Genomic DNA, 22,285 nt, shown 5'->3' on the forward strand with positions numbered 1-22,285 from the left:
TCTGCCCCTAATTCCCAGCGGATTTAAAGGAGAATTGCCCTCTGGAATTGTCCACTGGGAATTGGGGATCGGTACCGATCCCAAAATCCCAAAGTGTGGGGGGGAATCTCCCTCTGGGAATTGGGAATTTTCCTCTGGAATCATTCCTGTGGCTCAGTTTACGTGGAAAATTAACGGTACGATTCCCAAATCTCCGTGGGAATTTGGGATTCCCCCTCTGGAATCACTTTGTGCCTCGATTTACCTGGAAAAGAAACGGTACCGCCCCGAAATCCCGGTGGGAATTTGGGATTTCTCCTCTGGAATCACTTCGTGCCTCAGTTTCCCTGGGACAGGACCCCAGAAATTGGAATTTGGGACCCAAAAAAAACCCCAGGAATTTTTGGACCCAAACCCGGGAATTTGGGAGCCAAAAATCAGGGATTTGGGACCCCTCAAAAATAAGGATTTTGGGACCCAAAACCCAAGGATTTCGGACCCAAAAATCCGGGGATTTGGGACACTCCAAACCAGGCTTTTGAGACCCAAAAAACAGGAATTTGGGATCCCCAAAACCCGGGATTTTGGGATCCCCTCAGGCCTCAGTTGACTTGTAACCATAGCAATAAACCACTCGCTCATTGGTCGGCCGCGCTGTCAATCAATCAACGGGCGTCACTGATTGGGTTCTCTCGGCTGTCAATCACTCCTTTGTAAGGGCGGGAAAGGCGAAGCCCCGCCCTCGGCGAGACGTGATTGGCCCTTCGAGCGGAAGAGGCGGGGCATCCGCGCGCTCGGCGCTCTGCTGAGCGGCCGCCATCGGTGCGCTCGGCCGTCGATTCCGCCGCCCTGCGCATGCGCATCGCCCGGCGCCGCGCCCGGGACCGCCGAGTGGGCCCGGCCCGGCCCCGGGACCCCCCCCGGGACCCCCGAACCACCCCCGGGACCCCCCGGTAACCCCGAACCCGACCCGGACCCACCCCCGGGACCGTCCAACCACCCCCGGGATCCCCCGGTAACCCCGAACCGGACCCGGACCCACCCCCGGGACCCCCCCGGTAACACCGGACCGGACCCGGACCCACCCCCGGGACCGTCCAACCACCCCCGGGACCCCCCGGTAACCCCGAACCCGACCCGGACCCACCCCCGGGACCCCCCGGTAACCCCGAACCGGACCCGGACCCACCCCCGGTAACCCCGAACCCGACCCGGACCCACCCCCGGGACCCCCCGGTAACCCCGAACCGGACCCGGACCCACCCCCGGGACCCCCCCGGTAACACCGGACCCACCCCCGGGACCGTCCAACCACCCCCGGGACCCCCCGGTAACCCCGAACCCGACCCGGGACCCCCCCGGTAACCCCGAACCGGACCCGGACCCGCCCCCGGGACCCCCCGGTAACCCCGAACCGGACCCGGGACCTCCCCCAGGACCCTCTGGATCCATCCCCCGGGACCCCCCTCCCTTCCCGGTATTCCCGGGATTTTCCCCCCTGGAATTAACCCCCCGGAATTCCCGGGATTCCCATTATCCCCCTCAGTATTCCCGGGATTCTTCCCTCTGGAATTAACCCCCCGGGATTCCCGGGATTCCCAGTATTCCCGGGATTCTCCCCCTGGAATTAACCCCCAGGATTCCCAGTATCCCCCCAGTATTCCCGGGATTCTCCCCTCTGGAATTAACCCCTCAGGATTCCCGGGATTCCCCCCTGGGATTAACACCCCCCCTCTGGAATTCCCGGGAATTCCCGCTGGGATTAACCCCCAAGATCCCCCTTTATCCCCGTCCCGGAATTCCCAGGATTTCCCCCCCGGTTCCCTTGGGATCTCCCCCCTTTATCCCCCCAAATATTTCCGGGATTCCTCCCAGGATTCCCCCCCAAATATTCCCAGGATTCTCCCCCTGGGATCTCCCCCTTTACCACCCCCGGAATTCCCGGGATTCCCCCTGGAATTCACTCCCAGCATTCCTGGGATGCTCCCCCCGGGATCCCTCTGGAATTCCCGAGATTCCCCCTGGGATTGACCCTGGGATCCTCCCCCTGGAATTCCTGGGATTCCCTCTGGAATTAACCCTCCCTTCCCCCTGGAATTCCCAGAATTCCCACCGGGACCAACCCCAGGATCAACCCCCCCATTCCCTGGGAATTCCCAACCCTCCTCCCAAGGATTAACCCCCCGACATTCCCTCCGGGACAAACCCCGGGATTGACCCCCCTCTCCTCCTGGAATTCCCAAAATTCCCACCGGGACCAACCCCAGGATTAATCCCCCCATTCCCTGGGAATTCCTCCTGGAATTCCCAAAATTCCCACCGGGACCAACCCGGGGATCAACCCCCCCATTCCCTGGGAATTCCCTCTGGAATTAACCCCCCTCTCCTCCTGGAATTCCCTCTGGAATTAACCCCCCTCTCCTCCTGGAATTCCCAATATTCCTTCTGGGACCAACCCCAGGATCAACCCTCTCATTCCTTGGGAATTCCCAACACTCCTCCCAGGGATTAACCCCCTGGAATTCCCAAAATTCCCTCCCTTAACCCCCCCATTCCCCAGGAATTCCCTCTGGAATTAACCCCCCTCTCCTCCTGGAATTCCCAAAATTCCCACCGGGACAAACCCCAGGATCAACCCCCCCATTCCCTGGGAATTCCTCCTGGAATTCCCAAAATTCCCACCGGGACCAACCCGGGGATCAACCCCCCCATTCCCTGGGAATTCCTCCTGGAATTCCAGAATTCCTACTTGGAAAACCCCTGGGATCAACCCCCCCATTCCCTGGGAATTCCCTCTGGAATTAACCCCCCTCTCCTCCTGGAATTCCATCTGGAATTAACCCCTCCTTCCTCCTGGAATTCCCAAAATTCCCACTGAGACAAACCCTGGAGTCCCCCTGGAATTCCCTCTGGAATTAACCCCTCCCTCCTCCTGGAATTCCCAAAATTCCCACCGGGACCAACCCCCCCCGTTCCCCCTGGCAATCCCCGGCATTCCCATGGAATCCCAGTGCGACTATTCCATGTATTTCCCGGCCGTGCCCTTCCCGCCCCGGGAATTCCTGGCGGGAGAATCCGGAGGGTACCGGGCCCTGCCCCGCCGGAATCACCTCTACCTGGGAGAGACCGTCCGCTTCCTCCTGGTGCTCCGATGCCGCCCCGGGAATCCCGGGAATTCCGGGAATTCCGGGAGCGCCGGGAATCCCGGGAATTCTGGGAATTCCGGGAATAACCCCCCCCGCACCCCCTGGGCCGAACTGGCCACCTCGTTGTCCGCCTTGGCCACGGTGGCTCCGGGAGGATCCGGATCCGGGGATTCCTCGGGAATTCCTCGGGATGGGGACGCTGGGAATGACGAGGGGGAGAATCCGGAGGATCCCGCGGTTTTCCGGGAATGCCGAGCGCTCCTGACCCACAGCAAGGGACCCCCCGGCTGCCCCGGGGCCGGGGTGGGTGACAGGGGGAATGTCGGGAATGTCGGGAATGCCGGGATAGGGATGGAGGTGGGAAGGGGATGGAGGTGGTTTTTTGGGAATTCCGAGGGTTCCCGGTGGAAAATTTGGGATTCTTGGGGTGTCCCGGGGGTGGGACTGGGGATAGAGAGAATATTGGGAATATTGGGAATGTCGGGAATGCCGGGATAGGGATGGAGGTGGGAAGGGGTGGAGGTGGTTTTTTGGGAATTCCGAGGGTTCCCGGTGGAAAATTTGGGATTCTTGGGGCGTCCTGAGGGTGGGATGGGTGGTAGAGGGAACACTGGGAATGTTGGGAATGTTGGGAATGTTGGGAATGGAATACTGGGAATGGAGGTGGGAAGGGGGAGCCGGTGGTTTTTTGGGAATTCCGAGTGTTCCCGGTGGAAAATTTGGGATTCTTGGAGCGTCCCGGGGCTGGGATGGGTGAGAAAAGGAGGGTTGGGAATGTTGGGAATGTTGGGAATGTCAGGATAGGGATGGAGGTGGGAAGGGGTGGAGGTGGTTTTTTGGGAATTCCGAGGGTTCCCAATGGAAAATTTGGGATTCTTGGGGTGTCCTGGGGCCGGGATGGGTGGTAGAGGAGATACTGGGAATATTTGGAATATTGGGAATGTTGGGATAAGGATGGAGCTGGGAATGAGGAGACGGATTTGGGAAGGGGGAGGTGTCGGAGCCGCCGGTTTTCCGGGAATTCTGGGCATTCCTGATGGAAAAATCTGGGATTCTGAGGCTGGGCTGGGTGCCAATTGAAACACTGGGAATCCTGGGAATGTTGGGAATGTCGGGATAGGGATGGAGCCGGGAATGGGGACACGGAACCAGGAGTGGGGAGGTGTCGGAGCCGCCGGTTTTCCAGGAATTCCGGGTGCTCCTGGTGGAAAATTTGGGATTCTTGGAGTGTCCCGGGGCTGGGATGGGTGAGAAAAGGAGGGTTGGGAATGTTGGGAATGTTGGGAATGTTGGGATAGGGATGGAGCTGGGAATGAAGAGACAGAGCTGGGAAGGGGGAGGTGTCGGAGCCGCCGGTTTTCCGGGAATTCCGGGTGCTCCTGATGGAAAAATCTGGGATTCTTGGGACTGGGATGGGTGGTAGAGGGGATACTGGAAATATTGGGAATGTTGGGAATGTCGGGATAGGGATGGAACCAGGAATGGGGACACGGAACCAGGAGCGGGGAGGTGTCAGAGCCGCCGGTTTTCCGGGAATTCTGGGCATTCCTAATGGGAAAACCCGGGATTCCAGGGCTGGGCTGGGTGCCAATTGAAACACCGGGAATCCTGGGAATGTTGGGAATGTCGGGATAGGGCTGGATCCGGGTTTTCCCCCCCCCAGATCCCGGTGGAGGATCCCATCGTGGCCACGGACGAGGTGATTTTCCCGCTCACCGTTTCCCTGGATAAGCTCCCGCCCGGAACCGGCAAAGCCAAGGTGGCCACGGCCGGGGCACGGGGGGGGGGACCTTGGGGACACTTTGGGGACACTTTGGGGACACTTTGGGGACAGTTTGGGGACCTTGGGAATGGGAAGAATCCTTGGGAAGGGGAGGAGTCCTTGGGAAGGGGAGGAATCCTTGGGAATGGGAGGAGTTCTTGGGAATGGGAAGAATCCTTGGGGACAATTTGGGGGACTTTGGGGACAGTTTGGGGGCCTTGGGGACAATTTGGGGACAGTCTGGGGACACTTTGGGGAATTTGGGAAGGGGAAGAGTCCTTGGGAAGGGGAGGAGTCCTTGGGAATGATGGGAGGAATCCTTGGGAAGGGGAGGAGTCCTTGGGGACAATTTTGGGGGACCTTGGGGATGATTTGGGGACCTTGGGGACAATTTGGGGACTTTGGGGACGATTTGGGGACAGTTTGGGGGCCTTGGGGACAGTTTGGGGACTTTGAGAAGGGGAGGAGTCCTTGGGAATGATGGGAGGAATCTTTGGGAAGGGGAGGAGTTCTTGGGAATGGGAGGAATCCTTGGGAATGGGAGGAGTCCTTGGGGACAATTTTTGGGGACTTTGGGGACAGTTTGGGGACAGTTTGGGGACCTTGGGAAGGGGAGGAATCCTTGGGAAGGGGAGGAGTCCTTGGGAATGATGGGAGGAATCCTTGGGAAGGGGAGGAGATCTTGGGGACAATTTTTGGGGACCTTGGGGATGATTTGGGGACCTTGGGGACAGTTTGGGGACGAGGAGGGGACAGTTTGGGGACAATTTGGGGACCTTGGGGACAATTTGGGGACATTGGGAATGGTAAGAGTCCTTGGGAATGGGAAGGAATCCTTGGGAATGGGGAGGAGTCCTTGGGAATGGGGAGGAGTCCTTGGGGACAATGTGGGACATTGGGAATGGGAGGGGAACTTGGGGACAGTTTGGGGACAATTTGGGGACCTTGGGGACAATTTGGGGACATTGGGAATGGGGAGGAGTCCTTGGGAAGGGGAGGAGACCTTGGGGACAATTTTTGGGACCTTGGGGACAGTTTGGGGACCTTGGGGACACTGGGGGGGTCCTGGCAGTTGTCCCCTGAGGTGTCCCCTGAGGTGTCCCTTGTCCCCAGATCGTGGTGACAGTGTGGCAGAGGGACGTGGAGCCTCCGGAGCTGCAGGAGGGGGGGGGGGGTTACCTGTGACTCTCAGGTGTCCCCTGACCTGTCCCCTGACCTGTCCCCTGTCCCCAGATCATGGTGACAGTGTGACAATGTCCCCTGACCTGTCCCCTGACCTGTCCCTTGTCCCCAGATCGTGGTGACAGTGTGGCAGAGGGACGTGGAGCTGCAGGAGGGGAGGGGGGTTACCTGTGGCTCTCAGGTGTCCCCTGAGGTGTCCCCTGACCTGTCCCCTGTCCCCAGAGGATGGTGACAGTGTCCCTTGTCCCCAGATCGTGGTGACAGTGTGGCAGAGGGACGTGGAGCCTCCGGAGCTGCAGGAGGGGGGGGGTTACCTGCGGCTGCTCCAGGGCCGCGCCCCCGCCCAGGTGTTCCGCCAGCACCGCGGGGCCTTCAAGGCGCAGGGTGGGCACTTTGTCCCAAAAAACGTCCCCAAAACCGCCCCCTGAGGTGTCTCTGGGGTTGTCCCCTGAGTGCCACCCCCTTGTCCCCCCCAGTGAGCACCCTCCTGACCGTGCTGCCACCGCCCAGGGTCCGCTGTCGGCAGGTGACGGTGTCCGGGAAGTACCTGACGGTGCTCAAAGGTCAGGGGGGACATTTGGGGACATCTGGGGATGTTTGGGGACGTTTGGGGACATGGGGGAGGTGGGAGGGACAGAGGGACATGGAGGGGACAGGGGGACATGGAGGGGACAGGAGGAGAGGAAGGGGTGAGGTGTCACCAGGTGACGGTGTCCGGGAAGGACCTGACGGTGCTCAAAGGTCAGGGGGGGACATCTGGGGATATTTGGGGACATTTGGGGACATCTGGGGATGTTTGGGGACATCTGGGGACGTTTGGGGACAAGGGGAGGACAGAGGGACATGGAGGGGACAGGGGGAGAGGAAGGGGTGAGGTGTCACCAGGTGACGGTGTCCGGGAAGGACCTGACGGTGCTCAAAGGTGAGGGGGGACATTTGGGGACATCTGGGGACATGGGGGGGGGCAGAGGGACATGGGGGGACAAGGAGGGAACATTCCCAATGTCCCCAAGTACTCCCAAATGTCCTCAGTCTCCCCCAATGTCCCCAAATCCCCCAAATAGCCCCAATGTCCCCCAATTCCCCCAAATGTCCCCATTGTCCCCAAATGTCCCCAATCCCTCCAATCCTCCCCAATCCCCCCCATGTCCCCAATGTCCCCTGGTGTCCCCAAATGTCCCCTGGTGTCCCCCAGTGCTGAATGGGAGCTCCCAGGAGGAGATTTCCCTGTGGGATGTGCAGATCCTGCCCCGACATCCCCCAATCCCAACGTCCCCAATGTCCCCAATCCCCCCAATCCTCCCCATCCCCCTGATGTCCCCAATGTCCCCAAATGTCCCCTGGTGCCCCCAGTGCTGAATGGGAGCTCCCAGGAGGAGATTTCCCTGTGGGATGTGCAGATCCTGCCCAACTTCAACGCCAGCTACCTGCCCGTGATGCCCGACGGCTCCGTCCTGCTCGTCGACGACGTCTGGTGAGGGGACACCAACCCCAAACCCCAGCCCTTGGGGACGTTTGGGGACAATCAGGGGGTGGCAGGGGACCCAGGGGGCCTTGGGGACAGTGTGGGGAGCTTGGGGATGGCAGGGGACCAAGGGGACCTTGGGGACAGTGTGGGGAGCTTGGGGACACTGTGGTGACATCAGGGGTGGGAGGGGAAATTGGGGACAGTGTGGGGACCTTGGGGACAATGGGGGGACCTTGGGGACAGTGTGGTGACATCAGGGATGGGAGGGGACCTGGGGGACAACATGGGGACCTTGGGGACAGTGTGGAGACTTTGGGGACAATATGGAGACTTTGGGGACAACATAGGGACCTTGGGGACAGTGTGGAGACCTTGGGGACAATGTGGTGACCTTGGGGACAATGGGGGGACCTTGGGGACAATCTGGAGACCTTGGGGACAGTGTGGTGACCTTGGGGACAACATGGAGACCTTGGGGACAATGTGGTGACCTCGGGGACAGTGTGGAGACCTCGGGGACAGTGTGGTGACCTTGGGGACAGTGTGGTGACCTTGGGGACAATGTGGTGACCTTGGGGACAGTGTGGGGACCTTGGGGACAGTGTGGTGACCTCGGGGTGTCCCCTGAGGTGTCCCTGAGGTGTCCTCCTGTCCCCTGACAGCCACCACTCCGGGGAGGTGCCCGTGGGCACCTTGGGGACAGTGTAGGAACCTTGGGGACAGTGTGGTGACCTTGGGGACAGTGTGGTGACCTCGGGGTGTCCCCTGAGGTGTCCCCCTGTCCTCTGACAGCCACCACTCCGGGGAGGTGCCCGTGGGCGCGTTCTGCCGCGTGTCCGGGGCGGGTGCGGGCTGTCCCTGTGCCCTCAGTGCCCTGGAGGAGCACAACTTCCTCTTCCAGCTCCAGGCCCCCGAGAGGCCCCCCGAGGACGCCAAGGAGGTGAGGGGACACCTGGGGACACCGGGGTGGCCTTGGGGACACCGGGGGTGGCCTTGGGGACAATGGTCAGGGGTCAAAGGCCTCGTCCGAGGGGCTTCGTCCGGTCCTGGGGACGCCAAGACTCCCCTGGTTGGGGTGTCCTTGGGGTTGGGGACATTTGGGGACACTGAGGGAGGGCTTGGGGACACTGAGAGGACCTTGGGGACACCGGGGTGGCCTTGGGGACACCGGGGGTGGCCTTGGGACAATGGTCAGGGGTCAAAGGCCTTGTCCGAGGGGCTTCGTCCGGTCCTGGGGACGCCAAGACTCCCCTGGTTGGGGTGTCCTTGGGGTTGGGGACACTCAGGGTGGGTTTGGGGACACTGAGAGGACCTTGGGGACACTGAGAGGACCTTGGGGACACTGGGGGTGGCCTTGGGGACAATTGTCAGGGGTCAAAGGCCTCGTCCGAGGGGCTTCGTCCGGTCCTGGGGACACCAAAACTCCCCCCTGGTTGGGGTGTCCTTGGGGTTGGGGACATTTGGGGACATTGAGAGAGGGCTTGGGGACACTTGGGGACACCGGGGGTGGCCTTGGGGACACCGAGGGTGGCCTTGGGGACAATTGTCAGGGGCCACCACCCTCAGCCAGGGGTCCTGGGGACACCAAGACCCCCTCCCTGGTTGGGGTGTCCTTGGGGTTGGGGACACCAGGGTGGCTTTGGGGACCCCAGGGTGGCTTTGGGGACACTTGGGGACACCGGGGGTGGCCTTGGGGACAATTGTCAGGGGTCAAAGGCCTCGTCCAGGGGTCCTGGTGACACCAAGACCCTCCCTTGGTTGGGGTGTCCTTGGGGTTGGGGACCCCAGGGTGGCTTTGGGGACACTTGGGGACCCCAGGGTGGCTTTGGGGACACTTGGGGACACTGGGGGTGGCCTTGGGGACAATTGTCAGGGGTCAAAGGCCTCGTCCAGGGGTCCTGGGGACACCAAGACCCCCCTCCCTGGTTGGGGTGTCCTCGGGGTTGGGGACACTCAGGGTGGCTTTGGGGACACTTGGGGACCCCAGGGTGGCCTTGGGGACACTTGGGGACCCCGGGGTGGCACCTGTGTCCCCTCTGTCCCCTGCCCAGGGCCTGGAGGTGCCCTTGGTGGCCGTGGTGCAGTGGTCGACGCCGAAGCTGCCCTTCACCAGCAGCATCTACACCCACTACAGGTGAGTGGCCCCAAATGTCCCCAGATGTCCCAAAATGTCCCCAGGGCCACCTCTGAGCCGTGGCACCGCTGTCACCTCCCTGGCATGTCGTTGTCATGTCGTTGTCACCTTGTCACCACCTCCTCAGGGCTTTGTGTAGCTCCCCTGGGGCTCCCTGGTGGTGCCACCACGATGTCCCCATGATGTCCCCAATGTCCCCACGATGTCCCCAATGTCCCCAGACCCTCCTGGCTGCCCAGAGCCACCCCTGGAGGTGCCACTGTGTCATTGTCCCATCATTGTCCCCTTACTGTCCCCATGTCACCACCTTTACCAGCTCCCCTGGGGCTCCCTGGTGGTGCCACCACGATGTCCCCAAGTGTCCCCACGATGTCCCCACAATGTCCCCGATGTCCCCAGACCCTCCTGGCTGCCCAGAGCCACCCCTGGAGGTGCCACCATGTCACTGTCCCATCACTGTCCCATCACTGTCCCCATGTCACCCCCTCCTTGGGGCTCAGACAGGGCTCCCTGGTGATGCCACCACGATGCCACCACGATGTCCCCATGATGTCCCCAACGTCCCCACGATGTCCCCAATGTCCCCAGACCCTCCTGGCTGCCCAGAGCCACCCCTGGAGGTGCCACCATGTCACTGTCCCATCACTGTCCCCATGTCACCACCTTCACCAGCTCCCCTGGGGCTCCCCGGTGGTGCCACCACGATGTCCCTGTGATGCCACCACGATGTCCCCAACGTCCCCACGATGTCCCTAAGATGTCCCTGATGTCCCCAATGTCCCCCCCAGGCTGCCCAGCATCCGGCTGGAGCGCCCCCGTTTCGTGATGACGGCCACGTGCGAGTCGCCGGTGCCGGCGCGGCGCCGCTTCACCGTCACCTACACCCTGCGCAACGAGCTGCAGGACTTCCTGGCCGTCAGGCTGGTCTGGACCCCTGAGACTGGTGGGGACATTTGGGGACATCAGGGGGGTTGGGGACATCCAGGGACATTGGGGGGATTGGGGATGTTGGGGACATTGGGGACTTCCTGGTCGTCAGGCTGGTCTGGACCCCTGAGACTGGTGGGGACATTTGGGGGGGATTTGGGGACATCCAGGGACATTGGGGGGATTGGGGACGTTGGGGACTTCCTGGCTGTCAGGCTGGTCTGGACCCCCGAGACAGGTGGGGACATTTGGGGGGATTGGGGACATCCAGGGACATTGGGGGGATTGGGGACGTTGGGGACTTCCTGGCCGTCAGGCTGGTCTGGACCCCCGAGACAGGTGGGGACATTTGGGGGGATTGGGGACATCCAGGGACATTGGGGGGATTGGGGATGTTGGGGACATTGGGGACTTCCTGGCCGTCAGGCTGGTCTGGACCCCTGAGACAGGTGGGGACATTTGGGGACAGCAGGGGGGTTGGGGACATTGGGGGGGATTTGGGGGATTGGGGACATTTGGGGGGATTGGGGACATTTGGGGTGTTGGGGACATTGGGGACTTCCTGGCCGTCAGGCTGGTCTGGACCCCCGAGACAGGTGGGGACATTTGGGGGGGATTTGGGGACATCCAGGGACATTGGGGGGATTGGGGATGTTGGGGACATTGGGGACTTCCTGGCCGTCAGGCTGGTCTGGACACCCGACACTGGTGGGGACATCAGGGACATCATTGGGGGATTGGGGACATTGGGGACATTGGGGGGTTGGAGGGGATTGGGGGGATTGGGGACGTCCAGGGACATTGGGGGGATTGGGGTGTTGGGGACATTGGGGACTTCCTGGCTGTCAGGCTGGTCTGGACCCCTGAGACAGGTGGGGACATTTGGGGGGGATTTGGGGGGATTGGGGACATTGGGGGGAATTAGGGGGGTTGGGGGCGTTGGGGACTTCCTGGCTGTCAGGCTGGTCTGGATCCCTGAGGCAGGTGGGGACATTTGGGGACATCAGGGGGGTTGGGGACATTTGGGGGGGTTGGAGGGGATTGGGGACATTGGGGACTTCCTGGCCGTCAGGCTGGTCTGGACCCCTGAGACTGGTGGGGACATTTGGGGACAGCAGGGACATCAGGGGGGTTGGGGACATTTGGGGTGTTGGGGGGATTGGGGACATTGGGGGGGATTGGGGACATTGGGGGTGTTGTGGGAGATTGGGGACATTTGGGGACATTCGAGGGGATTGGGGACATTGGGGACATTGGGGGGATTGGGGACATTGGAGGGATTGGGGACATTTGGGGACATCGGGGGAATTGGGGACATTGGGGGGGATTGGGGGGATTGGGGGACAGGGACAGGGACAGGGAGGGGACATGGGGAGGATCCCACTCCCACAATTCCCACATTAATTCCCATATTCCCATCATTCCCACATTCCCAAATTCCCACATTAATTAATTCCCATAATTTCCACATTAATTAATTCCCACATTCCTACAATTAATTCTCACAATTCCTACATTAATTAGTTCCTACATTCACATAATTCCCACATTAATTCCTGCATTAATTCCTACATTAATTTCTACATTATTTCCCACATTAATTCCCACATTAATTCCCACATTCCTATAATTAATTCCCACATTAATTCCCCCATTAATTCCCACAATTCCCACCATTCCTGCATTCCCATAATTCCCAAATTTCCCCCAAAATTCCCAGGAAAAGCCCCTTCCCTTCCCGGCTCCCTGGACTCCATCGTGTGTGTGGGGGATCCCATTCCCACAATTCCCACATTCATTCCCACATTAATTCCCACATTCATTCCCACATTCCTATAATTAATTCCCACATTAATTCCCACATTAATTCCCACATTAATTCCCAAAATTCCCAGGAAAAGCCCCGTCCCTTCCCAGCTCCCTGGACTCCATCATGTGTGTGGGGGATCCCATTCCCACAATTCCCACATTAATTCCCACATTCCTATAATTAATTCCCACATTAATTCCCACATTAATTCCCAAAATTCCCAGGAAAAGCCCCTTCCCTTCCCGGCTCCCCGGACTCCATCACGTGGGGACAGGGACAGGGACACGGGGGGGATCCCATTCCCACAATCCCCACATTCATTCCCACATTAATTCCCACAATTCCTATAATTAATTCCCACATTAATTCCCAACATTCCCAGGAAAAGCCCCTTCCCTTCCTGGCTCCCTGGACTCCATCGTGTGGGAACAGGGACAGGGACAGGGACACGGAGGGGGGGATCCCATTCCCACAATCCCCACATTCATTCCCACATTAATTCCCACAATTCCTATAATTAATTCCCACATTAATTCCCACATTAATTCCCACATTCCTATAATTAATTCCCACATTAATTCCCACATTCCTATAATGAATTCCCACATGAATTCCCACAATTCCTATAATTAATTCCCACTTTAATTCCCAAATTTCTCAGGAAAAGCCCCTTCCCTTCCCGGCTCCCTGGACTCCATCGTGTGGGAACAGGGACAGGGACAGGGACACGGAGGGGGGGATCCCATTCCCACAATCCCCACATTCATTCCCCCATTAATTCCCACTTTAATTCCCACTTTAATTCCCAAATTTCCCAGGAAAAGCCCCTTCCCTGCCCGGCTCCCTGGACTCCATCGTGTGCCACACCCCCCTCACCAACCTGGGATATTCCCGCAAGGGCAGCGCCAGGACCATCCGGGTGGCATTCCAGGCGCTCCGGGAGGGGCTCTTCGAGGTGACAACACCATTCCCAGTGTTCCCAGTATCCCCCCAGTGTTCCCAGTGTTCCCAGTATCCCCCAGTGTCCTTCCAGTATCCCCCAGTGCCCCCCAGTGTCCCCATTCCCAATCCCAGTGTCCCCATTCCAGGCGCTCCGGGAGGGGCTCTTCGAGGTGACACCAGTGTTCCCAGTGTTCCCAGTATCCCCCCAGTGTTCCCAGTGTCCTCCCAGTATCCCCCAGTGTCCCCATTCCCTGTCCCAGTACCCCCCAGTGTCCCCATTCCCAATCCCAGTGTCCCCATTCCAGGCGCTCCGGGAGGGGCTCTTCGAGGTGACACCAGTGTTCCCAGTATCCTCCCAGTATTCCCAGTGTTCCCAGTATCCCCCAGTGTTCCCAGTATCCCCCAGTGTCCTCCCAGTACCCCCTAGTGCCCTCCCAGTATCCCCAGTGTCCCCATATCCCCTTTTCCTCTGTCCCCAGTGCCCTCCCAGTACCCCCAATGCCCTCCCAGCGCCCTCCCAGTATCCCCAGTGTTCCAAATATCTCTCCCAGTGCCCTCCCAGTATCCCCAGTGCCCTCCCAGTGCCTGTTTCTCTATCCCCAGTGCCTTCCCAGTGCCCTCCCAGTACCCCCAATGCCCTCCCAGTGCCCTCCCAGTATCCCCAGTGCTCTCCCAGTGCCCGTTTCTTTACCCCCAGTGCCCTCCCAGTGCTCCCAGTGCCTTCCCAGTACCTCCAATGGCCTCCCCGTACCCTCCCAGTCTCCCCAGTGCTCTCCCAGTGCCCGTTTCTCTACCCCCAGTGCTCCCAGTGCCCTCCCAGTGCCCTCCCAGTACCCCCAACGCCCTCCCAGTGCCCTCCCAGTATCCCCAGTGCTCTCCCAGTGCCCGTTTCTTTACCCCCAGTGCCCTCCCAGTGCTCCCAGTGCCCTCCCAGTACCTCCAATGGCCTCCCCGTACCCTCCCAGTCTCCCCAGTGCCTTCCCAGTATCCCTGGAGCCCTCCCAGTGCCCTCCCAGTACCCCCAATGCCTTCCCAGTGACCTCCCAGTTCCCCCATCGCCCTCCCAGTACCCCCAGTGCCCTCCCAGCACCCCCCCATCGCCCTCCCAGTGCTCCCAGTGCCCTCCCAGTGCCCTCCCAGTATCCCTGGAGCCATCCCAGTGCCCTCCCAGTCTCCCCAGTGCTCTCCCAGTGCCCGTTTCTCTACCCCCAGTGCTCCCAGTGCCCTCCCAGTGCCCTCCCAATATCCCCAGTGCCTTCCCACTGTCCCCGGTGTCCTCTCAGTGCCCCTCCCAGTACCCCCAGTGCCCTCCCAGTACCCCCAATGCCCTCCCAGTGCCCTCCCAGTCTCCCCAGTGCCTTCCCAGTGCCCCTTTCTCTTTCCAGTGCCCTCCCAGTGCTCTCCCAGTACCCCCAATGCCTTCCCAGTGACCTCCCAGTACCCCCAGTGCCCTCCCAGCACCCCCCCATCGCCCTCCCAGTGCTCCCAGTGCCCTCCCAGTGCCCCCCCATTGCCCTCCCAGTGCTCCCAGTGCCCTCCCAGTACCCCCAGTGCCCTCCCAGTGCTCCCCCAGTGCCCTCCCAGTACGCCCAGTGCCCTCTCAGTGCCCCCCCATCGCCCTCCCAGTACCCCCAGTGCCCTCCCAGTACCCTCAGTGCCCTCCCAGCACCCCCCCATCGCCCTCCCAGTGCTCCCAGTGCCCTCCCAGTGTGCTGACCGCCCCCCCTGCCCCCCTCCCAGTTGTCCCAGCACATGAAGCTGAAGCTCCAGTTCACGGCCAGTTTGGCCCCGGCCCCGCCCGAGCCCCGCCCGGTGTCCCGCAAGAGCAGCCCCAGTTCCCCCGCCGTGAGGGAACTGGTGGCCGGACTGGGACGCTCCCAGTCCTTCTCCCACCAGCAGCCCGCCCGCAGCCACCTCATGAGGTACTGGGAGGAACTGGGACAAACTGGGAGGGCACCGGGAGGGCACTGGGAGGGCACTGGGAGGGAGATTTGGAATGCTGGGGATACTGGGAGGGCACTGGGAGGGCACTGGGAGCACTGGGAGGGCACTGGGAGGGCACTGGGAGCACTGGGAGGGCACTGGGAGCACTGGGGACAGAGGAAAAGGGGATATGGGGACACTGGGGAGACTGGAAGGGCACTGGGAGGGCACTGGGAGGGTACTGGGAGCACTGGGAGGGCACCGGGAGGGCACCGGGAGGGCACTGGGGACACTGGGAGGGCACTGGGAGCACTGGGGACAGAGAAAGGGGCACTGGGATGGCACTGGGAGTGAGATTTGGAGCACTGGGGATACTGGGAGAGCACTGGGAGGGCACTGGGGGCACTGGGAGGGCACTGGGAGGGTACTGGGAGCACTGGGAGGGATACTGGGAGGGGATACTGGAGATACTGGGAGGGAACTGGTGGCCGGACTGGGACGCTCCCAGTCCTTCTCCCACCAGCAGCCCGCCCGCAGCCACCTCATGAGGTACTGGGAGGAACTGGGACAAACTGGGAGGGCACTGGGAGGGCACTGGGGATACTGGGGACAGAGGAAAAGGGGATATGGGGACACTGGGGAGACTGGGAGGGCACTGGGTGGGCACTGGGGATACTGGGAGCACTGGGAGGGCACTGGGAGGGAGATTTGGAACACTGGAGATACTGGGAGGGCACTGGGAGGGGACACTGGGAGGGACATCAGGGACACTGGGGGGTCATTATGGACATCAGGGACACTGGGGACACTGGGAGGGACACTGGGGACACTGGGACACACTGGGGATACTGGGGGGGACATGAGGGACACTGGGGGGGACATCAGGGACACTGGGACACTGGGGACACTGGGGGGGACACTGGGACACACTGGTGACACTGGGAGGTGACAGTGCCACCCTGGTGTCCCCGTTGTCCCCAGGTCTGGCAGTGTGATGGAGCGCAGGGCCATCACCCCTGTGGGGACACTGGGGGGGACATTGGGGACACTGGGGACACTGGGGTGACTGGGGCACACTGGGGACACTGGGAGGTGACAGTGCCACCCCTCTGTCCCAGGTCTGGCTCTGTGATGGAGCGCAGGGCCATCACCCCCGTGGGGACACTGGGGACACTGGGGGGGACACTGGGGGGTCATTATGGACATTAGAGACACTGGGGGGGACACTGGGGTGACTGGGGCACACTGGGGACACTGGGGGGTGACAATGTCCCCACTGTCCCCAGGTCTGGCAGTGTGATGGAGCGCAGGGCCATCACCCCCTGTGGGGACACTGGGGACACTGGGGGGGACACTGGGGGGTCATTATGGACATCAGGGACACTGGGGGGTGACAATGTCCCCATTGTCCCCAGGTCTGGCAGTGTGATGGAGCGCAGGGCCATCACCCCCCCCGTGGGGTCCCCCGTGGGCCGCCCCCTGTACCTGCCCCCCGACAAGTCGGTGCTGGCCCTGGACAAGATCGCCAAGAGGGAGTGCAAGGTCCTGGTGGTGGCACCCGTGCAGTGACACACCTTGGGGACATCACTGGGGACATCGGGGGACATCGAGGGACAGCGGGGACAGCGAGGACCGGCCACCCCGGGGGTCCCAAACCCGCCCAGGGACCCCCCTGGGGGGCTGGAGTTGCTGCTTGGAGGTGCCAAGGGAGGGGACAGAGGGGACACGGGGATGTCCCCAAGTGTCCCCAAGCTTGGGGACAACCCCCAAGTGTCCCCAAGTGCCCCAAAGTGTCCCCAAGTGTCCCCAAGCTTGGGGACATCGAGGATGTGCCACCCCAGGGGTCCCAAACGCACCCAGGGACCCCCCTGGGGGGCTGGAGCTGCTGCTTGGAGGTGCCAAGGGAGGGGACAGAGGGGACACGGGGATGTCCCCAAGCCTGGGGACACTTGGGGACACTTATGGACACACCAGGGGTCATCCCCAAGCTTGGGGACATCGAGGACAGGCCACCCCGGGGGTCCCAAACCCGCCCAGGGACCCCCCTGGGGGGCTGGAGCTGCTGCTTGGAGGTGCCAAGGGAGGGGACAGAGGGGACACGGGGATGTCCCCAAGCTTGGGGACACTTGGGGACACGTTGGGGACACGCAGCCTGTGGCAGGTCCCGGCGCTGCGCCCGCGTTTTGGGGAGGGAGGGGAGGATTTGGGGACATTTGGGGACATTTGGGGACATGGGGAGGTGGCCTCGGGGGGGGGGAGGGTGTCCTGGCAGTGCCACCCCCGCGTTGGGGACAAGGGACAAAGGGACAAGGGGGGGGTGGCACCTCTGTCGCGGGTATTTATTGTCTAATAAAGGTCTGGATGTCACCTGAGGGGTCCTGGGGGGTCACCTGAGGGGTCCTGGGGGGTCACCTGGGGGGTCCTGGGGTGTCACCGGGGGTGGGGACCCCCCCTCAAGGGCTTTGTCACCTCCTGTCACCTCCCCGGGGGGACTCGTGTGTCCCAAACCCCCCCCCCCCGAGGTGACAAGGGACACACCACTGTCCCCTCCCAGTGTCCCCCCCATGTCCCAGTGTCCTCCCAGTGTCCCCTCCAGTGTCCCCCCCATGTCCCAGTGTCCTCCCAGTGTCCCCTCCAGTGTCCCCCCCATGTCCCAGTGTCCTCCCAGTGTCCCCATCCCCCTCCCAGTGTCCCCCCCAGTGTCTCCAATGTCCCCTTCCAGTGTCCCCCCCATGTCCCAATGTCCCTCCCAGTGTCCCCTTCCCTGTCCCAGTGTCCCCTCCCAGTGTCCCCATCCCCCTCCCAGTGTCCCCCCATGTCCCCAATGTCCCCTCCCAGTGTCCCCAGTGTCCCCTTCCCTCTCCCAGTGTCCCCCCCATGTCCCAGTGTCCCCCCAGTGTCCCCTCCCAGTGTCCCCTCCCAGTGTCCCCAATGTCCCCCCCAGTGTCCCCATCCCTGTCCCAGTGTCCCCCCCAGTGTCCCCCCCGAGGTGACCCCAGTGACCCACAGCCAGGACACCGTTTATTGCCTCCAGAGTGACCCCGAGTGTCCCCAAACCCCCCCCCTGGTGGCCTCGGGGACACCTTGGGGACAGTTGGGGTCACTTGGGGACAGCTGGGGACACTCGGGGCAGTTGGGGACACCTGGGGTCACTTGGGGACACTCAGGGACAGTTGGGGACACTTGGGATCACTTGGGGACAGCTGGGGACACTCAGGGGCACTTGGGGACACTCAGGGACAGTTGGGGACACTTGGGGTCACTTGGGGACAGTTGGGGACAACTGGGGACACTTGGGGACACTCGGGGACACTCGGGGACACTCGGGGACAGCCGGGGCCGGCGCTGTCACACGGCCACGGGGTCCTGGACGTGGTTGTGGCGTTTGACGACGAAGAGTTTCTGTCCCGACACGGTGACGAGCAGGGAGTGCTCCCCAAAAACCACTGCGGGGACAGGACGGGGACAGGGCCACCATCAGGGTCCCCAAAAACCACTGTGGGGACAGGGACAGGGGACAGTGGGGACAATGGGGACAGGGCCACCCCCAGGGTCACCCCCAGTGCTCCCCAAAAACCACTGTGGGGACAGGATGGGGACAGTGGGGACAGGGCCACCCCCAGGGCCACCCCTGAGGTCACAGGACAGGGGACAATGGGGACAGGGCCACCCCCAGGGTCACAGAGTCACCCCCAGGGTCCCCAAAACCACTGTGGGGACAGGATGGGGACAATGGGGACAGGGCCACCCCCAGGGTCCCCAAAACCACTGTGGCCACCTATGGGGCCAATCTGGTGGCCCTGGAGCCACTTTGGTGACCCTTTGGTGACCCCTTGGCGACCCTGGGGCCACTTTAATGCCCCTTTGGTGGCCCTTGGGGACATTTGGTGACATGGGGGGGGGGGGTCTGTCCCCCAAACTGACCCCAGAGACCCTCAAAGGAGGGGTCTTTTGGTGACCCTGGGGCCACTTCAGTGACCCTTTGGTGGCCCTTGGTGACCCTTTGGTGACCTTTGGTGACCCTGGAGCCACTTTAACGCCCCTTTGGTGGCCCTTGGGGACATTTGGTGGCCCGGGGGGGGGGTCTGTCCCCCAAACTGACCCCAGAGACCCTCAAAGGAGGGGTCCCTGAGCCCACTTTCGGTAGCCCCAGAGCCACTTTGGTGACCCTTGGTGACCCTTTGGTGGCCCTTGGTGACCCTTTGGTGGCCCCTGGGGACATTTGGTAGCCCGGGGGGGGGTCTGTCCCCCAAACTGACCCCAGAGACCCTCAAAAGGGGGGGTCCCTGAGCCCACTTTTGGTGACCCTGTGGCCACTTTGGTGACCCTTGGTGACCCTTGGTGACCCTTTGGTGGCCCTTGGGGACATTTGGTGGCCCCTGGGGCCGTTTGGTGGCCCGGGGGGGGGTCAGTGCCCCCCAGACTGACCCGAGAGGCGCCGGAAGGGGGGGTCGTGGCCGCGGGGCAGGCGCAGCCCCAGGGCCGTGGCCACCAGGCCCTGCAGGACGGTGGCCGTGCGCTCGTCGTTCTCCAGGTCCCCCGAGGACTTTTTGGGGACAAAGGACACGATTTTGGGACCCCCCCAAGCCCCCCCCCCCAAATTGGGGACACCCCCCCAGTCCAATCCTGGGACCCCCCTTCAATTTTGGGGCCACCCTCCCTAATTTTTGCCCCCCCCCCAAGCCCCCAATTTTGGGACCACCCCCCCTAATTTTGGGACCCCCCAGCCCAATTCTGGGACCCCCCCAATTTTAGGACCACCCCTCCCAGTTTTGGGACACCCCCCAATTTTGGGTCACGCCAGTTTTGGGACACCCCCCCCCTCAATTTTGGGATCCCCCCCATTTTGGGACCACCCCAATTTGGGGACCACTCCCCTAATTTTGGGGCCCCTCCCCCAGATTTTGGGGACCCCCCCGACCCCTCCAACCCCCCCCAATTTTGGGGCCCCTCCCAGATTTTGGGGACCCCTCCAACCCCCCCCCCCTAATTTTGGGGACCCCCCCAGATTTTGAGGACCCCTCCAACCCCCCCCCCCAATTTTGGGGACCCCCCCAGATTTTGGGGACCCCCCAGATTTTCGGGACCCCCTGGACCCCTCCAACCCCCCCCCTCAAATTTTGGGGACGCCCCCCAATTTTGGGGACCCCCCCGACCCCTCCAACCCCCCTCCAATTTTGGGGACCCCCCCCAGATTTTGGGGACCCCTCCAACTCCCCCCTAATTTTGGAGCCCCTCCCCCAGATTTTGGGGACCCCCCAGACCCCTCCAACCCCCCCCTCTAATTTTGGAGCCCTTCCCCCTAATTTTGGAGCCCCTCCCCCTAATTTTGGGGCCCCTCCCCCAGATTTTGGGGACCCCCCAGACCCCTCCAACCCCCCCCTCTAATTTTGGAACCCTTCCCCCTAATTTTGGAGCCCCTCCCGCCAATTTTGGGGCCCCTCCCCCAGATTTTGGGGACCCCCCAGACCCCTCCAACCCCCTCCCCCAGATTTTGGGGACCCCCCCCCCCCAAATTTGGGCCCCCCCTCACAGCCAGGACGGCGCCGTCGCTGATGACGAGATACCCGGCCTGGGCCGGGACCCGCTCCAGGCCCTGCGTCAGCGCCGACGTCTGCAACCAGGACGGACCAGTATGGACCAGTATGAACCAGTAGAAACCAGTATGGACCAGTATAAACCAGTACAGACCAGTAGAAACCAGTACAGACCAGTAGAAACCAGTACGGTCCAATAGAAACCAGTACGGACCAGTATGGACCAGTAGAAACCAGTATAAACCAGTACGGTCCAGCAGAAGCCAGTATGAACCAGTATAAACCAGTATGAACCAGTATGGACCAGTATAAACCAGTACAAACCAGTACAGACCAGTAGAAACCAGTACAGACCAGTAGAAACCAGTACGGACCAGTATAAGCCAGTATGGATCAATAACATCCCAGGAACCCCCCGGTAACCTCCCAATCCCTCCCAGTCCATCCCAGTCCCCCCCAGTCCATCCCAGTATAAACCAGCACCCCCCAGTCCATCCCAGTATAAACCAGCACCCCCCAGTCCATCCCAGTATAAACCAGTCCCTCCCAGTCCCCCCCAGTCCATCCCAGTCTCTCCTAGTCCATCCCAGTCCCTCCCAGTCCTCCCCAGTCTCCCCCAGTCCATCCCAGTCCATCCCAGTCCCTCCCAGTCCCCCCCAGTCCATCCCAGTTTCCCCCAGTCCCCCCCAGTCCATCCCAGTCCATCCCAGTTCCTCCCAGTTCCCCCCAGTCCATCCCAGTCCACCCCAGTCCTCCCCAGTTCCCCCCAGTCCCTCCCAGTCCACCCCAGTCCTCCCCAGTCTCTTCCAGTCCCCCCCAGTCCATCCCACTTCCCCCCAGTCCATCCCAGTCCATCCCAGTCCCCCCCAGTCCCTCCCAGTCCCCCCCAGTCCCCCCCAGTCCATCACAGTCCATCCCAGTCCCTCCCAGTCCCTCCCAATCCCCTCCCAGTCCCTCCCAGTCCCCCCCAGTCCATCACAGTCCCCCCCAGTCCATCCCAGTCCCTCCCAGTCCCCCCCAGTTCCCTCCAGTTCCCTCCAGTCCCCCCCAGTCCATCCCAGTCCATCCCAGTTCAGGTCTCACCATCGCGACGCTCCTGTTCCCTTCCGGGCACGTGACCGCGGCGGCACGTGACCGCCCTTTTCCCCGCCCCGCGCTGCCATTGGCTCAGCGCCCTGTCCATCGCCGCCCCGTCAGCCAATGGGAGCTTTAGATCACGTGACCAGAGAAGGCGCGGCCTCCGCGGGGCCAACTCTATGGTCCCTCAGTCCTCCAGGAGACCGGAAGTGACGCTCAGTCCTCCAGCGCGCGTCTCTATGGTCCCTCCTTCCTCCCTCCCCCGAGGCCTGGGGAAGCCCCTTCCAGTCTAATGAGGCTCCGAGGCTTAATGAGGCTTAATGAGGCGATTAAAGGGCAATTAATTGTCGCGCCCAAAGGAAAGCAAATTTCCCTCGGTGGCCACCCCCCCCCCCTTC

General features: G+C 61.8%; 2 protein-coding genes across 9 annotated transcripts; one reads left to right on the forward strand and one right to left on the reverse strand.

The window, feature by feature from the left end:
• Positions 1 to 742: 742 nt before the first annotated feature.
• Positions 743 to 17,645, forward strand: LOC127465827 (trafficking protein particle complex subunit 14-like). Of its 4 annotated transcripts, none has more exons than XM_051776355.1 (11): positions 743 to 3,428; positions 4,789 to 4,884; positions 6,321 to 6,453; positions 6,546 to 6,632; positions 7,423 to 7,543; positions 8,330 to 8,477; positions 9,589 to 9,671; positions 10,460 to 10,614; positions 13,227 to 13,363; positions 15,091 to 15,272; positions 16,255 to 16,354. In XM_051776355.1, exons 1-11 carry the CDS (start codon positions 2,979 to 2,981, stop codon positions 16,337 to 16,339), a joined length of 1,677 nt encoding a protein of 558 aa, XP_051632315.1. In that variant the 5' UTR covers positions 743 to 2,978; the 3' UTR covers positions 16,340 to 16,354. The 4 variants fall into 4 exon arrangements, with proteins under 4 accessions (XP_051632315.1, XP_051632314.1, XP_051632316.1 ...); XM_051776354.1 differs by lacking the exon at positions 16,255 to 16,354 and adding an exon at positions 16,689 to 17,645 and having other exon boundaries at positions 748 to 3,428; XM_051776356.1 differs by lacking the exons at positions 743 to 3,428; positions 4,789 to 4,884; positions 6,321 to 6,453; positions 6,546 to 6,632; positions 16,255 to 16,354 and adding exons at positions 6,799 to 6,810; positions 16,689 to 17,645.
• A 636-nt stretch (positions 17,646 to 18,281) lies between these two features.
• Positions 18,282 to 22,019, reverse strand: LOC127465828 (ragulator complex protein LAMTOR4-like). 5 transcript variants are annotated; one of them, XR_007902415.1, is made up of 5 exons: positions 21,894 to 22,019; positions 20,807 to 20,887; positions 19,702 to 19,819; positions 18,507 to 18,719; positions 18,282 to 18,476 (listed from the first exon to the last, which is right to left on the reverse strand). XR_007902415.1 is itself a non-coding variant. In XM_051776361.1 (5 exons), exons 1-4 carry the CDS (start codon positions 21,894 to 21,896, stop codon positions 18,622 to 18,624), a joined length of 300 nt encoding a protein of 99 aa, XP_051632321.1. In that variant the 5' UTR covers positions 21,897 to 22,019; the 3' UTR covers positions 18,282 to 18,416; positions 18,597 to 18,621. The 5 variants fall into 5 exon arrangements, 4 of the variants coding, with proteins under 4 accessions (XP_051632321.1, XP_051632320.1, XP_051632319.1 ...); XM_051776361.1 differs by having other exon boundaries at positions 18,282 to 18,416; positions 18,597 to 18,719; XM_051776360.1 differs by having other exon boundaries at positions 18,597 to 18,719.
• Between the last annotated feature and the right edge of the window lie 266 nt (positions 22,020 to 22,285).

The sequence above is a fragment of the Manacus candei genome, unplaced genomic scaffold, assembly GCF_025592945.1.
Source record: "Manacus candei isolate 608988 ecotype Guabito, Panama unplaced genomic scaffold, ASM2559294v1 h1tg000500l, whole genome shotgun sequence".
NCBI classification, from domain to species: Eukaryota; Metazoa; Chordata; class Aves; order Passeriformes; family Pipridae; genus Manacus; species Manacus candei.